The following is a 15933-nucleotide window of genomic DNA, read 5'->3' as shown; positions in this document are numbered from 1 at the left end:
AGGGACAATTTGACTTCCTCTTTTCCTAATTGAATACCCTTTATTTCTTTCTCCTGCCTGATTGCCCTGGCCAGAACTTCCAACACTATGTTGAATAGGAGTGGTGAGAGAGGGCATCCCTGTCTTGTGCCAGTTTTCAAAGGGAATGCTTCCAGTTTTTGCCCATTCAGTATGATATTGGTTGTGGGTTTGTCATAGATAGCTCTTATTATTTTGAGATACGTCCCATCAATACCTAATTTATTGAGAGTTTTTAGCATGAAGCGTTGTTCAATTTTGCCAAAGGCCTTTTCTGCATCTATTGAGATAATCATATGGTTTTTGTCGTTGGTTCTGGTTATATGCTGGATTACGTTTATTGATTTGCGTATGCTGAACCAGCCTTGCATCCCAGGGATGAAGCCCACATGATCATGGTGGATCAAGCAGCAGCTGGATTCAGTTTGCCAGTATTTTATTGAGGATTTTTGCATCGATGTTCATCAGGGATATTGGTCTAAAATTCCCTTTTTTTGTTGTGTCTCTGCCAGGCTTTGGTATCAGGATGATGCTGGCCTCATAAAGTGAGTTAGGGAGGATTCCCTCTTTTTCTATTGATTGGAATAGTTTCAGAAGGAATGGTACCAGCTCCTCCTTGTACCTCTGGTAGAATTCAGCTGTGAATCCATCTGGTCTTGGACTTTTTTTGGTTGGTAAACTATTAATTATTGCCTCATTTTCAGAGCCTGTTATTGGTCTACTTCCTTAAGGAAGAAACTTAGATTATTGCTTTGAGATCTTTCTTCTTTCTAAAGGTGAGTGTTTATAAATTTCCCTTTGAGGCCGGGCATGGTGGCTCATGCTTGTAATCCCACAATTTCGGAGGCTGAGGCAGGCAGATTATCTGAGGTAAGGAGTTCAAGACCAGCCTGGCCAACATGGCGAAACCCCGTCTCTACTAAAATACAAAAATTAGCCGGGCATGATGGCACATGTCTGTAATCCCAGCTACTCAAGAGGCTGAGGCAGGAGAATCACTTGAGCCCAGGAGCTGGAGCCTGCAGTGAACCAAGGCCACACCACTGCACTCCAGCCTGGGCGACAGAATGAGACTCTGTCTCTAAATCGATCAATCAATGTCAATCCATCAATCAATGTCAATCCCTTTGAGAACTGCTTTCACTGCCTCCCATAAATTTTGGTATGCTGTGTTCATTTTTGTTCTCAGAGTATTTTCTAATTTCCCTTGTGATTAATTTTTTGACCCACTGGTTATTTAGAGTGTGTGCTTTAATTTTCACTTATTTTCCAATTTTCCTTCAGCTACTAATTTCTAATCTTTCATTGTGATCAGAAAAAAAATGAAGAAAATTTAAATGCTTTCAATCTTATTTCTTTCATTTTAATCTTTGTAGAGATAGGGCCTCCTGATGCTGCCCAGGATGGTCTCGAACTACTGGGCTCAAGTGATCCTCTCATCTTGGCCTCCCAAAATACTGGGACTACAGGCACAAGCCACCACATCTGGCCAATTTCAGTCTTTTTAAATTTAATGAGACTAGTTTTATGACCTAACATATGGCCTAACCTGCAATCTTCCATGTGCACCCGAGAGAAGAATGTGTATTCTGCTATTATTGGGTGCAGTGTTGTATAATGTCTTTAGGTCTGGTTGGTATACAGTACTATTCAAGTCTTCTATTCCCTTGCTGGTTTTCTATCTGGTCTTAATCACTTTTTTCTTTTTGCAGTGGAGTTTTATTATTGTGGTAAATATACATAACAAATCATTTTAACCATCTTTAATTACACAGTTCAGTGGCATTAAGTATATTCATATGATTGTGCTACCATCGCCACCATCCATCTCCAGTACTTTTTTCATTCTGTAAAACTCAACTGTGTACCCACCCCCTTTCTTTTTTCCCTCCCCCAGCCCCTGGCAACCATCATTCTACTTTTTGTCTCTATAAATATTACTAACTCTAGGTATTCCATACAATTAGAATCATGTAGTATTAGTCCTTTTGTATATGGCTTGTTTCATTTAGCACAATGTCTTCAGTGTGCATCGTGTTGTAGCATGTGTAAGAATTTTCTTCCTTTTTAAGGAAGAATGGTATTCCATTGTATTATATACCACAGGTTGTTCATCCATTCATCTATCGATAGACACTTGGGTTGCTTCCACTTTTTGGCTACTGTGAATAACACTGCCACAAAAATGCGTGTGCCTAAAATATTTCTCCAAGTCTCTGCTTTCCCAGAAGTGGAATTTTCCAGAAGTGGAATTGCCAGATCATATGGTAATTCTGTTTACTTTTTTGAGGAATTGCCATACTACTTTCCACAGCAGTTACAACATTTTATAGGTCCCCTCCAACAAAACATAAGCCTACCCATTTCTCCACATCTTTGCCAACACTACTTATCTCCTTTGTTAGCCAGTGGAAGCTGGCATGGAGATTCTTTTTTTAAATTATTTTCTTTTCTCTTTTTTACTTGCCACTGGCTTGAAGCTGAGACATGGAGAGTCTTAGTAAATCCTCAATGATTATCATGACTTTTCTGTATGTCCACTGCAATATGCTTGGCTCTTTAATCTTAAACGAGTTGAGGATCATCACTTAAAGTCATGTACAAATTCATCCAAAAGGGACCTGTTAATGGCAGATCTTCTTTTCCTCTACTATGTTATTACCTCTTAAGGCATGAAATTTGTATGCAAATGTTGTAGCTACACCTTTTATGCCATTTTGGTGAGATGAGGTCTGATGTGAAGAGATCAGGAACATAGAACTCCATTCCCTTTTTGTGTTGTACTTCTGTGCATTTGTGCCAAAGCATGAAATGCAATGAAGAGTACCAGCTACAAGCTGGGGAGAATCTCTGTAACTAATATTGTATGTGAGGACAACAGAAATCAAAATTGTATTTTTTAGCAGAATGGATGAATTCTACAGGTTTCCCTTTTGTATAGAGAATTAGAGTCCACTCTCCAAAGCTATATTTAATGTAACTTTAAAAAAGCATTTAACCTGGACTTAAGTAAGAAAGTGCTACAACAGATGAGTAATATTGGAAATATTGGGTACTGTGGAAAGGTAACAAACTTACTTCATCCAAGTGATAGTCAAGTTATGGCTGGACTTTGAGAATGTGTTCCTAACATTTTGTATAGGACTCATCATTTCTTCTTTTATCAGCTCACAGCAGCCTCTGCCTCCCAGGCTCAAGTGATCCTCCCACCTCAGCCTCTCAAGTAGCTGGGACTCCAGGCACATACCACCATGCCAGCTAATTATTATTTTTATTTTTGTAGAGACAGGGTTTTGCCATGTTGCCCAGGCTTGAACTCCTGGGCACAAGTGATCCACCCACCTCAGCCTCCCAATGTGTTAGGATTATAGGTGTGATCCACCATGCCCGGTCAGGACTTATCATTTCTAATGTGTGACAGGTAGTAAGCTACGACACTCCAGCAGTTGGTCTGGCAATTACTCACATGGGACAAAGAATCATATGATTACCTGATAGCCTTCTGTTTTCTTCTGACACCACTTCAGCAAGGCGTTCCTCTTTGATCCTCCATATTCTCTGGCCAATGCCGAGAGAGGGTCTTTCCTTTCTTCTCTGAAAACAAGTAACCCAAAGTTGAAATATTTTTTGTTTGGGCACCAGAATAAGAGAAAAGTATTAAAGTTTGCATTTTTAAACAGGGGAAATATACATGGTAAGGCAATACAAACGCAAGACATAGTTTTTCACACATTTGATTTTTAGTTTATGGCCCTATAGATGCACTGTTGTCAGAATTCTTTGCTAACTGAAGAAAGGGACTCTATAAAAATCACCCACGTGGAAAGTGGCAAAGACAGTACAAAGTGTATTTAAAATTAAAATGTGCCGGGCACTGTGGCTCACGTCTGTAATCCCGACACTTTGGGAGCCTGAGGCAGAGAGATCACCTGAGGTCAGGAGTTTGAGATTAGCCTGGCCAACATGGTGACACCCCATCGCTAATAAAAATATAAAAATTAGCTGGGCATGGTGGCGGGTGTCTGTAATCCCAGCTACTTGGGAGGCTGAAGCAGGAGAATCACTTGAACCCTAGAGATGGAGGTTGCAGTGAGCTGAGATTATGCCATTGCACTCCAACCTGGGCAACAAGAGTGGCACTGTCTCAAATAATAATAATAATAATAATAATAATAATAATAATAATAATAAAATAAAATAACCGTTTATGTCCTTTATCATCTCATCATTTAAAAAAATTACTTATTGTAAAATATACAGGGTAAGGTTATGCAAGGTGCAGGATTCTAAGGCATAACAGTTCTTGCCTTCAAGGAGTCTACAATGGGGGGAAGCAAACAGACAAACGATGGCAATAAACATGAACAATAGTTGTAACTTCCATGAAATATCTCAGATGTATTTAGTTCTATGTTGTACACCGTTTTTTGACTTTAGGCAGTTAGAATTTTGCCTTGCTCAAAAATGGAATTTCTCTGTAAACTCACTTATTCAACATCTCCTTATGGAGCACTATCGTGCCAGGCAATGTGCAAGCAGTAGGCAATTGAAGGTGAACAACACAGGGCCCCTATCCCAAGGAACTTCAGAGTTTACTATATGATAGTAAGTAAAACCACTGTAGAAGTTTGGGGGGTTAAAATTCCGTGGCTATACATATGATTCATTTAAAAAAAAATTCTATGTAGGGTACTTTATGGCATTGTCAACTGCCTTGTAGTCAAAATAAATATCCTGCCTTAGGCCAGACCTTTAATCAAAAAAGGTTTTGCAATCACCCCTGGTGAAGGGGCAGGGGAGACTTCCAATTCTACTCATTCTGCACCGTATCTTCCCTTTTGGTCACACTTTGGAAGTGGAACAGAACGCCAAGGAATACCTAGAGAAAGAGAGTGCTGTGTAATGTAACCGGCAGCTTGACTAGTAGCCTGTGCTTAAAAGACTGGTCTATTTTTCAGTGATTATAGCAAAGTGGAGACTCTAGTCCCATGTTCTGTGAACTTAGCAGCCCAATAAATATCCTAAAGGTTTGTATGTTACAAGCAGCTTAGTATTCCTCAGTATATTTATTCTGTTAGTATTGACCCTCCAAAGTATGCTAGGAAATCAAAGAGGACACATTTACAACAGAAGCTTTTCTAATTGAGAGGAGCCTTGAAATAGTACCAATTTTTATTGATCTAAGAACCAAAAGGAAAAATACTACTTTTCTATGTGCAGTTAGACTGCCTCCTTGAAGGAAATATACATATTTGTGTGCCAGCCTTTAACATTTCTGCTTTGCTTTAAATAAAGCAGGGACGTCCAATCTTTTGGCTTCCCTGGGCCACAGTGGAAGTAGAAGAATTGTCTTGGGCCACACGTAAGATACGCTGACATGAACAATAACGGATGAGCTAAAAAAAAAAAAATTGCAAAAAAAATTGCAAAAAAAAAAATCTCATAATATTTTAAGAAAGTTTACAAATTTGTGTTGGGCCGCATTCAAAGCTGTCCTGGGCTGCGGGTTGGAGAAGCTTGCTTTAAAGGATTCCAAGAAGTTTGTTATACTATCGCTAAACCACAGGGAAAGAGAATGACACAGTTATGTGAATGGATGCAAAAAGGCACACCAAAAACAAAAAACAAACAAAAACTTGTCTGGTTCAACATAAAAGTCACTTTTTTTAAGACTCTTTTTTTAAGACAGAGTCTCACTCTGAAGCCCAGGCTGGAGTGCAGTGGCACGATCTCGCTCACTGCAACCTCTGGCTCCCAGGTTCAAGCGATTCTAGTGCCTCAGCCTCCCAAGTAGATGGGACTACAGGTGCGCAAAACCAGATCAGGCTAATTTTTGTATTTTTAGTACAGATGGGGCTTCACCATGTTGGCCAGGCTGATCTTGAACTGCTGACCTCAAGTGATCTGCCCACCTCGGCCTCCCATAGTGCTGGGATTACAGGTGTGAGCCACCACACCCGGCTGCTTCCTTTAATTATTCTTAATGCTTGCCTACAGTTTTCTTCATCCCTATAAACAACATATGCTAAATTTTTGACATCTGTTTTTCCCCCTAAGTTCTTAATATCTCTTAGTCCTAAGAGAACTATGAATAAAATATAAACTTAGATTTTCATGTACTTTTTATCCATTATTAATGTAGCACCATGTTCCCAGACTCCCAGTGTAAACAAACACAGCCATATTTGATATCATCCATTCTTGCATTCCTTTTATAAAGATCTGTTGCTGAAATCATCTTTCTTTATGAAAAATCTCCTGGGTCCAACCCTCTCTTCACCTCTCTTTTCCGCTGTTATCACACTGATCCAGACATGATAATTTATTTATACCACTTTATAGCTTCTACTACATCAAAGTGACTCAATGCGACTTTAAAGAAGTTCCAGGCCGGGCATGGTGGCTCACACCTGTAATCCCAACACTTTGGGAGGCCGAGGCAGGTGGATCACGAGGTCAGGAGATCAAGACCATCCTGGCTATCACAGTGAAACCCCGTCTCTACTAAAAATACAAAAAATTAGCCGGGTGAGGTGGTGGGCACCTGCTCGCCAGCTATTCGGGAGGCTGAGGTAGGAGAATGGCGTGAACCTCGGGGGGCAGAGCCTGCAGTGAGCCAAGATCACGCCACTGCACTCCAACCTGGGTGACAGCGAGGCTCTATCTCAAAAAAAAAAAAAAAAAGTTCCATCACTTTGCCATCCCCTGCCTAGTCAATCTTTTCTTCTACCGTTGCTTGATATGGTAGGTACACCTTCCTCTGGCCTTCTGTATCAGTCTACTGAATCTATAGAACCACCTACCTACAGCATCCCCCTCCATACTCCTCACTTACTCATCCCTTTGGTGCATTCCCTCAAGTTACTGACCTTGCCAATCATGCCCCCCGCCCTCCCTGTCTACAACCTTCAAGGCCCCACTCAAATTCTAACCTTCTGGGATGCCTTCCCTAACACTCCACCTATTCCTCAGTATCTAAATTTCATAATACTTCCTTTTGCACGCAACCATTCTCTAAAAAAAAAAGATACAGCTACTTGGGGAAAGGAACTATCATTTTTACTTTGTCAGTGTCTTCTATATCATTTACCCAATTCCGGATATAAGAAAGATTAGCAAACAACACACAGAAAAAAAAAAAAGTCACAGTGCTCAAATGCCATCATTTTACAACTTGATCATTTACTGTCAAAAGGCCAGGAAAGGTACACACGAAATGCATGAATATTAACTGTTCTCTACCTTATTCGGCTTCGGGTGGTGGGAGTCACAGATGCTGTTGGAGAAGAGGACAGGGAAAGCTGTGGAGACGTGGTTCCCATAGCCATCAGAGAGGCTGGCGACGCTCCCTCCTGTGCAGAAATGTCCCGTTTCATTTCTTCACTACTTCGTCGAGACACTGTGAGAAATAGTCATTATGTACTTTATAGCAAAAACATTTTAGACTGAGTTCTTGAGATTTTTTTTTTTTCTGAAGATTCCAAAAACAACAGATATTACCATACAGGAGGAAAAACTAATACTGATAACTGGAAAGTATTTCTTATTGTTCCATTAAAAAAACTGTGAGGCCAGGCGCGGTGGCTCATGCCTATAATCCTAGAACTTTGGGAGGCTGAGGCAGGCAGACCACTTGAGGTGGTGGAAGTTGCAGTAAGCCAAGACTGCACCACTCTACACTCCAGCCTGGGCGACAGAGAGAGACTCCATCTCAAAAACAAAAAACAAAAAAAAAACTGTGAAAAGGCATAGTTGAAATATGCACTGAACTCTATATTCCTTATAGATAAGGAGTGTGCCTTATCCATCTCTATAACCCTCACAGTACCTACCAAGCACATAGTGAGTACTACATAAACATCTGTTTAATTACAAATACAACTAAAAACCAAAGGCTAATTATAACCAGACTTGTAACTACTCAGCCCTGCCCAACACACACAATTCAAATCAATACAACCCTTCTAAATTCAGCCAAAAACACTGTTAAAGGGACAGAAAGGAAAGACATGCTTTATTACAGGGCTACATGTAATGCTAGCTCAGGGCACTTTTTTTTTTTTTTTGAGAGGGAGTCTCACTCTGTCACCCAGGCTGGAGTGCAGTGGCGCATCTTGGCTTACTGCAACTTCTGCCTCCTGGGTTCAAGTGATTCTCCTGCCTCAGCCTCCTGACTAGCTGGGATTACAGGCGCCTGCCACCATGCCAGGCTTATTTTTGTATTTTCAGTAGAGACAGGGTTTTGCCATGTTGGCCAGGCTGGTCTCGAACTCCTGACCTCAGGTGATCCACCCACCTAGGCCTCCCAAAGTGCTGGGATTACAGGCATGAGCCACCGCAACTGGCCTCAGGGCACATTTTAAAAAACTCAATCAGGCCGGGCGCGGTGGCTCACGCTTGTAATCCCAGCACTTTGGGAGGCCGAGGTGGGCGGATCACGAGGTCAGAAGATCGAGACCACGGTGAAACCCTGTCTCTACTAAAAATACAAAAAAAAATTAGCCGGGCGTGGTGGCGAGCGCCTGTAGTCCCAGCTACTCGGAGAGGCTGAGGCAGGAGAATGGCGTGAACTCGGGAGGCGGAGCTTGCAGTGAGCCGAGATTGCACCACTGCACTCCAGCCTGGGCGACAGAGCGAGACTCTGTCTCAAAAAAAAAACAAAAAACAAAAACTAAATCAGTAAGACAGAAAACCAAAACATATCAAGTCAACTGCTGGGAAACAGCAACAATCTTTTGGAAAAGTCCTATTCTGAAGTCTGGCATAGTAAGACATTGTACTAGCTTATTAGAATTACAAAATGTTCTGAGAACTGTTCAGTGGGAGTAGGCACTTCGGCCACTGGTATCAGATCCATAACCGCAGCTTTCTAAAGGCAGCACTGAGTATTGCCAGGTGCTCAGAACGCAGGGCTGAGCACAGTGACAAGTCACATAGTCGACAAAGTTCCTGACCTCAGATTCTTTCTCACCTCAGAAGAAGGTGGATCTGCAGGAGCCATTAACTCTATCATTCCTGGGCTGATTTAATGCAATCAATGTTACATGTCAGTAATTGTTTTCCCCTGATTACTAAAAACTGCCGCCCCCAGTCCCACCCCCACCCCCACCCCCACCCCCCACTTTATTGGCTAAAATTTTCTCAATGATTTCAGGATAACCACAAGCAGAATGTAACTCTGCATTAGTAAAGCAATGCCCTTAAAGATCCAGAGGGCACAAACATTTTCTCCTGTTATATGATCTTCAAATGACATGCTTATATATTTCTAGCATCATTTTATAATTATGTTTTTTTCGTTCAATGTCAGTTCTTTATAGTCCTTAAATCAGTAGTTTCTTTTAAGTGGTGTGCTAGGAAACTGGATGAAAAACCTCTCAGAACTTTATACAAAATAGAGGAAACAGATTGAGAAAGAATCTGAAGAACACACACACAGAAAAAGGCTTTGGGATGGAATTTTAGCTGAGCACAGGACTTCTCACTGATTTAAAGAACAGCTAGGCCGGGCACAGTGGCTCACACCTGTAATCCCAGCACTTTGGGAGGCCAAGATGAGAGGATAGCTTGAGGCCAGTGAGAGGATAGTTTGAGACCAGCCTGGACAACATAGTGAGATCCTGTCTCTAAAAAACAACAAATAAAACAAAAATTCAGATGAAAGTCATCACCTGAGAGGGTCTTGGCACTTTCCATTGCAGGCACTCTCGGGAGGGAAGCAGGCCGGCTGGTTGAAGATGTTCTTAACAGATGCTCTGTACAAAGTAGAAAGAATCCCAATAAAGAAATCTGATGCTGAACTTTAAAGTAATAAAGGTACAAAGAAGGTGAGTTTTACTGCTTTCAGCCTTGAAGCTCATCCTTCTTCCCAATCCAGGGAACTTCAACAATTTCCCGTAGTCTGTTAATCCAAAACAACTCACGTATACACAGAACACAGTAGAACATTCCATTCAATGTTTTATCTCTAGGAATGAGACGCCCCACACAGACGAATACTTCTGAATCCCAGGCTGCCACTTACCTGTTTGATGCAATTCCACCAAAATTCAAAGATTCTCTACTGCAACTAGGTCTAAGCTACAAACTAAATAAAAGCTTTGCCTTCATGTGCCTACAGTTAGTGTGGAAGCTACACATATTAATATATACAACCATAGACAAGTCAGGATGGGATAATTAGAGTAACAGAATGACAAAAGTATTATCAAACCACAGAGGAGAAGACATTCTCTTTGATTTCAGGCAGCAGGGTAGGCTTCGAAAAAACCAATGACATTAAGCTGGGCCTTACTGAAAAGAGGCGGGGAACTATATTTTAGCCGACAACAGTCAGAGAAAGGTACAAACACATTCAAGTTAAGAGAATAATAAAGGCTAAGTATGGCTAAAACATGGGGTATGTGGAAAACAAACAGGACAGCAGGGAAAGGGGCTTTAAAGGAGGATGAGGCTGATTAAGGAAAACCTTCATTACCTGGCATGTGGACTTTAGTCTGAGGGCAACAAGGAAGCATCAAACATTTTTGAGCCTTCAGGAAAGGACACAATCAGATATTGCTTCGACCATCTCCATTTGCAGCCTCACCTTGTTCTACTCCTCCCTTGTTCTCTAAACACAAGCTGTCTTGGGAGTTCCTTTAGTTCCTTGAGCAGTGGTACCAGCTGTCCCCTCGCCTCCTCCTCTATTCCCTCCTAATCCTGGCTAACCTGATCATCCTTCAGGTCTCAGTTGAACATCACTTCCCCAGGACCCGCTTCCCCACCAGCACCTGCCAAACACAGACCAGAGTTGTCCTGCTGACTCTCTTCCTGCATACTTCTTACCTAGGGCTACAGCCCGACAAGACTCTTCAGACCAGGACACAGGGAGGCAGTCACAAGGACAACCTGAATTGTTCTTTCTGGTCAGGGTCTGGTGTGTGACTGGGCTAAGAAAAACACCAAACCTTGTATGTAATGAAGACTCTCAGCCATGAATGTCCACCAATCCTTTTTAAGAATTGACAATTTAAACATGATCCCTCCTACAAATATAATGATGTCAAAAGTAATGGCATATCATGCTATCTCTTAAGGATAACATATATTCTGCACTCCAAAATTTCTTTTCTTTTCTCTTCTTCTTTTTCCTCCTCCTTCCTATTCCTCTTCTTCTCTCTCTCGTTTTTTGTTTTTTTTGTGGGGGGGGGCGGGAGAGGGGGGAACAGGGTTTCTCTCTATTGTCCAGGCTGAAGTGCAGTGGTGCAATCTTGGCTTGCTGCAACCTCTGCCTCCCAGGCTCAAGTGATCCTCCTGCCTCAGCCTCCCAAGTAGCTGGGACTACAGGTGTGAGCCACCACACCTGACTAATTTTTGTATTTTTTGTAGAGACAAGGTTTCACCATGTTGCCCAGGCTGGTCTCAAACTCTTGAGCCTCCTGGGTTTAAGCAATTCTCCCGCCTCAGCCTCCTGAGTAGCTGGGATTACAGGTCCCTGCCACCACACCAGGCTTGTTTTTGTATTTTTAGTAGAGACAGGGTTTTGTCATGTCGGCCAAAGTGCTGGGATTACAGGAGTGAGCCATTTCACCCAGCTTCTTTTTAGTTTTTATTTATTTATTTATTTATTTATTTATTTATTTATTTATTTATTTATTTATTTATTTTTAAGACAGGACCTTGCTCTGTTGCCCAGGCTAGAGTGCACTGGTGTGATCTTGGCTCACTGCCACCTTGACTTCTCAGGCTCAAGTGATCCTCCACCTCAGCCTCTTGAAGGGCTTGGACTATAGGTATGCACCATCACTTCTGGCTAATTTTTTGCAGAGATGAGGTCTCACTATCTTGCCCAGGCTAATCTTGAACTCCTAAGCTAAAGAAATCCTCCCATCTTGGCCTCCCAAAGTGCTGGGATTACAGGCATGAGCCACCAAGTCTGGCTAAAATTTATTTTCTAAGGGTATGAGGAACATTTGGTTATAATTATTTACTACTTTGGAGGCCTAGGGGAGTGGAAGGATGAGCTTAATAAAGATGGGATGTATATAGCTTAAGAGTCTCTACAGTGTTCTTGAACAAACATCATCTCTGTGTAAACAGCCCATAAGCAAGCATCACAGAATTCTGAACTCTGTTGGCAGTTGGCATTTATCCGTAAAGGAAGAGTATATTATGCACAAAATCTGACAGACAAAACAAAGTCAAAAGAACATGGAAATAGTAGGAAACAAAAATCAATGTTTTACATTTAATCAAATTTTCCATTCTATAATTTTGACACTGTGGTTATTTCCCTAAAAAATTTTAGTCTCCCAAAGAAGAACACAGCAAGTTAAGAAAGTGAAAACGAAGGTTGAAAAGACAAATAAATCAAAACAAGGTGCTTGCTATGTACACAGGCATAAGCCCTGGTCATTCCCTACATGAAAACTGTCTAAGTTACCTTAATTTTCTCTTTTACAATACACACTATAAGCACAATTGCAAAAAAAAAAAAAAGTTCATGAAATGTATTGCTGATACATGTGCCCAACGCTGGCTGAATCTGTTTCTTACTGCGTGGTTAAGGATCCAAGTCTGCCTCAATTTGACAGACTGTCCCTGTCATAGCCCCGCACTTACTTTCTGAAAATACACAAAAACGCACTGAGAACCCAAATAGGTTATTCTTCTAAAAATTATTTGTGTTAAATTTTAACAGCCACAATCCAGGCTGCTGCCATTTCATGAAGTGTTTCCACTGTGAGAATCAAATCTGCCCAGAGGCACTTGTCACAGTAAGAACACAGGTCCATTTACTACTCTACTAAGTAGGCTGGCTTAAATGTTCATGTCAAACTGTCGGTTTATCCCTCTTCAGGAAATAGGATTAGTGTATTACAATTGAGCGTAGCAGGCAGGAGATATTATGTTTACAGTAACAGATTCTATTCTATTGCCATGTAAAGCTATTCTTGTCTTAATCCATTCATTAAACAAAAATCATTTAGGTGTCCACTACTTGCCAGGCACTTGGCTTGGTGCAAAGGTCAGAGAAAAAAAGAAAGGAGACAGGAAACTTGCTCTCATGGAACTTGGAGTCTAGAGTAGAAGCAAGCATTCAAAAAGTCATTACGAGTGAGGGATGCTAAGAAAAAACAAGTACCAGGGGTTCTGGGAACACAGCGGGCAATGTGACCTGGTCTTGAGGGGAGAACAGGAAAGGCCTCCTCAGGAAATGACAGCAAAGTTGAGATTAGAAGGATAATTAATAGTCTTTATGCAGGCAAAGGAGAGCTTAGAAGAAAAAGAGTGTTCCCAACTGAGTGCTTAGCATACCGCCAAAGAAATCTAGGACACTGTGGTGATGTTCAGTGGGAGGGGAAGAACAGAGTGAGGTAAGCCTTCAAAGGTAGGCCAGAGGGGCCAGCTCAGGCAAGGGTGAGTCACGCAGGCAAACTCCAGGGTAAGGCATTTGGACTTTATCTAGTTGGCAAAGGGGAGCCAATGGAGGTTTTACCACGTTAGCATTTTTCTGGCTGCAGCAGATTGGAGAGGGGTAACGGTTTATACAGGACAATGAGTTAGAGTGTGCAGGTAAGAGATGATAGTGACTTGGACTTGGGTGGTACCAGTGAGTATGTGAGGTACACAGATTCAAGGGCTCTTTGATGCAGCAGAATCAACAGACTTGCCGACAGATGGATATGAAGGTAAAAAGGAAGGAGGTACCACATACAGAGGTAAGAAAGGTGAGGAGGATTATGGAAGGAAGAGATGTGAACACATTTAATTTGAGAACCCTTTGAGATACCCAGGGAAAGATGTGGACCAGGCAATGAGAGAAAGAGTGCAAAAGAAAAGTCTGACGTGAATATTTTGTTTCGAAACTGTAAGCACACAGGTGATGGCGTGGGAATGCACTTGGTGACATGGAAGTTACTGGTAATCTTGGTCAGAGCAATTAATACACTGGTGGGGACAAAAGTAAGATTAGAATGTGCTGAGGAGGGAGTGGGAGATAGGAAAGATGTGGAGAGAAACTGAGCAAGAGTAAGGAAGAAAGTATAGTAGCTGGTGGGCAAGAGAGGGAGGATTTTTTTTTTTTCTTAACAAAGGAAAGATGTATTTCTAAATGACAGAAAGGAGCTAGCCGGTGAAGAAGGTAAAGTGGAAGATACAGGAGAAGGAAATAAACCATCAAGAGCATAAGGTTAACAGCATCTGACAAAGTCCAAGAGGAGGAGATCCAGGGGTCAGATAAACAGATAAACATAAACAGAGATACATTCTGATTACTTCAGACAGATACGTAACATGGGCATACTAGGTCTGCTAGTTAATTCTAATTGTAGAAATAAATAGTTACAGGTAGTTTTCCCTTTATTGTTTCCCAAATCAAATTTATAGGTAAATAGATTTCAAAATAGAAGCTTTTGCTGAGTGAGGCCAAGTGGGGCAGTTAAAATTTGGTCGAAAACCCAGTCTTACTGTCTTGAAGAACTAGACGACGTATCCTGGGACAATCATAGCAGCTGGAAAGTGAGGCTGTGGGGAAAATACCAGAAAGGGAGAGCCACGAAAACAGAGCCAACAGTTTGTATATAAACTCTGTCCAAATCCTTCACTGACTTCTGAAGTCCACAAGTACTCATGCTCCAAAGAGCTGAATTATGGACAAAATAATTGAACAGGTATTTCAGTTGGAGGGAGAGTTTGGAGTCTGAGGTGAGCCAAGTTAACTGCTTGCTAAAACAAAAACCAATATTCTGCAGAGGAATATAATAGAATCAAGCCTCTCAGCCAGGCGCAGTGGTTCTTACCTGTAATCCCAATACTCTAGGAAGCTGACACCGGAGAAGGAGCATGAGCCCAGGAGTTTGAGACCAGCCTGGGCAACACAGCAAGACTCCATCTCTACAAAAACATTAGCCAGACATGGTGGTACACACCTGTAGCCCTAGCTACTTGGGGGACTGACGTGGGAGGACAGCTTGAGCCCAGGAAGTCGAGACTGCAGTGAGTGAGGATCACACTACTGCAGTCCAACCTGGGTGACAGAGTGAGACCCTGCCTCAAAAAACAAAACAAAACAAAAAAAATCACCTCTACAATATGTGATCCTTACACCCAAGACACAACTCAAAATTACTAGATGTACAAAGAAAAAAGAAAATGAACCATACTCAAAAGAAATGGAAACCTACCTGAAGATGGCCTATGTCCATGGCTATTACAAATGTGACCAATATTATAAAGGAAAATATGCCCTCTGTGAATGAATAAATAGGAAAGCTCAGCCGAAAGCATTGTAAGAGGGTAAGACAGGCTCTCTGTCTGAGATGAAATGCTAACGACAGCCTAAAACTGAAATTGGAACAGGCATTAAGAAAAGCCCTCTAGAAAACTATTCCCCAGTCTAAACGCAAAGTATTACTGGAGAAACTGGAAGCCTGTTCTGCCCTGAGGGTAATCACAGCAACAACAAACCTCAAACCCAGCCCAGCTCCTGAGCAGATTAACTCAAACTCCCACATTTAAAGACCTAAGTAGAAGAAAAGAGGTGTCCATTTCAAGGCATAAAATCAATCTACTATCCATGTAAGATGTCTAGTTTTCAATAAAGAATTGTAAAATACAAAAAGCCAAGAAAAAGCCAACATACCCAGCTCACTATACCAGGACACAAAGTAATCAATAAAACCAAGTGGTATGGATGTTGGAACTATCTATAGAGCATTTAAAATAACTAGGATTAATATATCATTTTATATTTTTATAGAGATGAAGTCTCACTATGTTGCTCAGGCTAGTCTTAACTTCTTGGCTCAAGCAATCTTCTTACCTTGGCCTCCCTGAGTGCTGGGATTACAGGTGTGAGCCAGTTTCCAGCCTCAGCCTTAAAAAGGAATTGTTTCATGCCACAAAATGGATGAACCTTGAAAACATGATATT

The 15933-nt window shown here is 41.5% G+C and overlaps 1 protein-coding gene across 4 annotated transcripts in view; it reads right to left on the bottom strand.

Moving 5' to 3' along the window:
- Positions 1–15933, bottom strand: part of SPECC1L (sperm antigen with calponin homology and coiled-coil domains 1 like) — a 108547-nt gene that overhangs the window by 38024 nt on the left and 54590 nt on the right. For all 4 annotated transcript variants that reach the window (XM_058431331.1, XM_032139428.2, XM_032139430.2 and 1 more), the window contains 3 exons: positions 9690–9773; positions 7261–7417; positions 3510–3612 (listed from right to left, as the gene is read on the bottom strand). In XM_058431331.1, the coding sequence (XP_058287314.1) occupies positions 3510–3612; positions 7261–7417; positions 9690–9773 (344 nt within the window). The remainder of the gene's footprint in view (positions 1–3509; positions 3613–7260; positions 7418–9689; positions 9774–15933) is intronic.

The sequence above is a fragment of the Hylobates moloch genome, unplaced genomic scaffold, assembly GCF_009828535.3.
Source record: "Hylobates moloch isolate HMO894 unplaced genomic scaffold, HMol_V3 SCAFFOLD_19, whole genome shotgun sequence".
NCBI classification, from domain to species: Eukaryota; Metazoa; Chordata; class Mammalia; order Primates; family Hylobatidae; genus Hylobates; species Hylobates moloch.
This window is presented reverse-complemented; position numbering and strand designations above follow the sequence as displayed.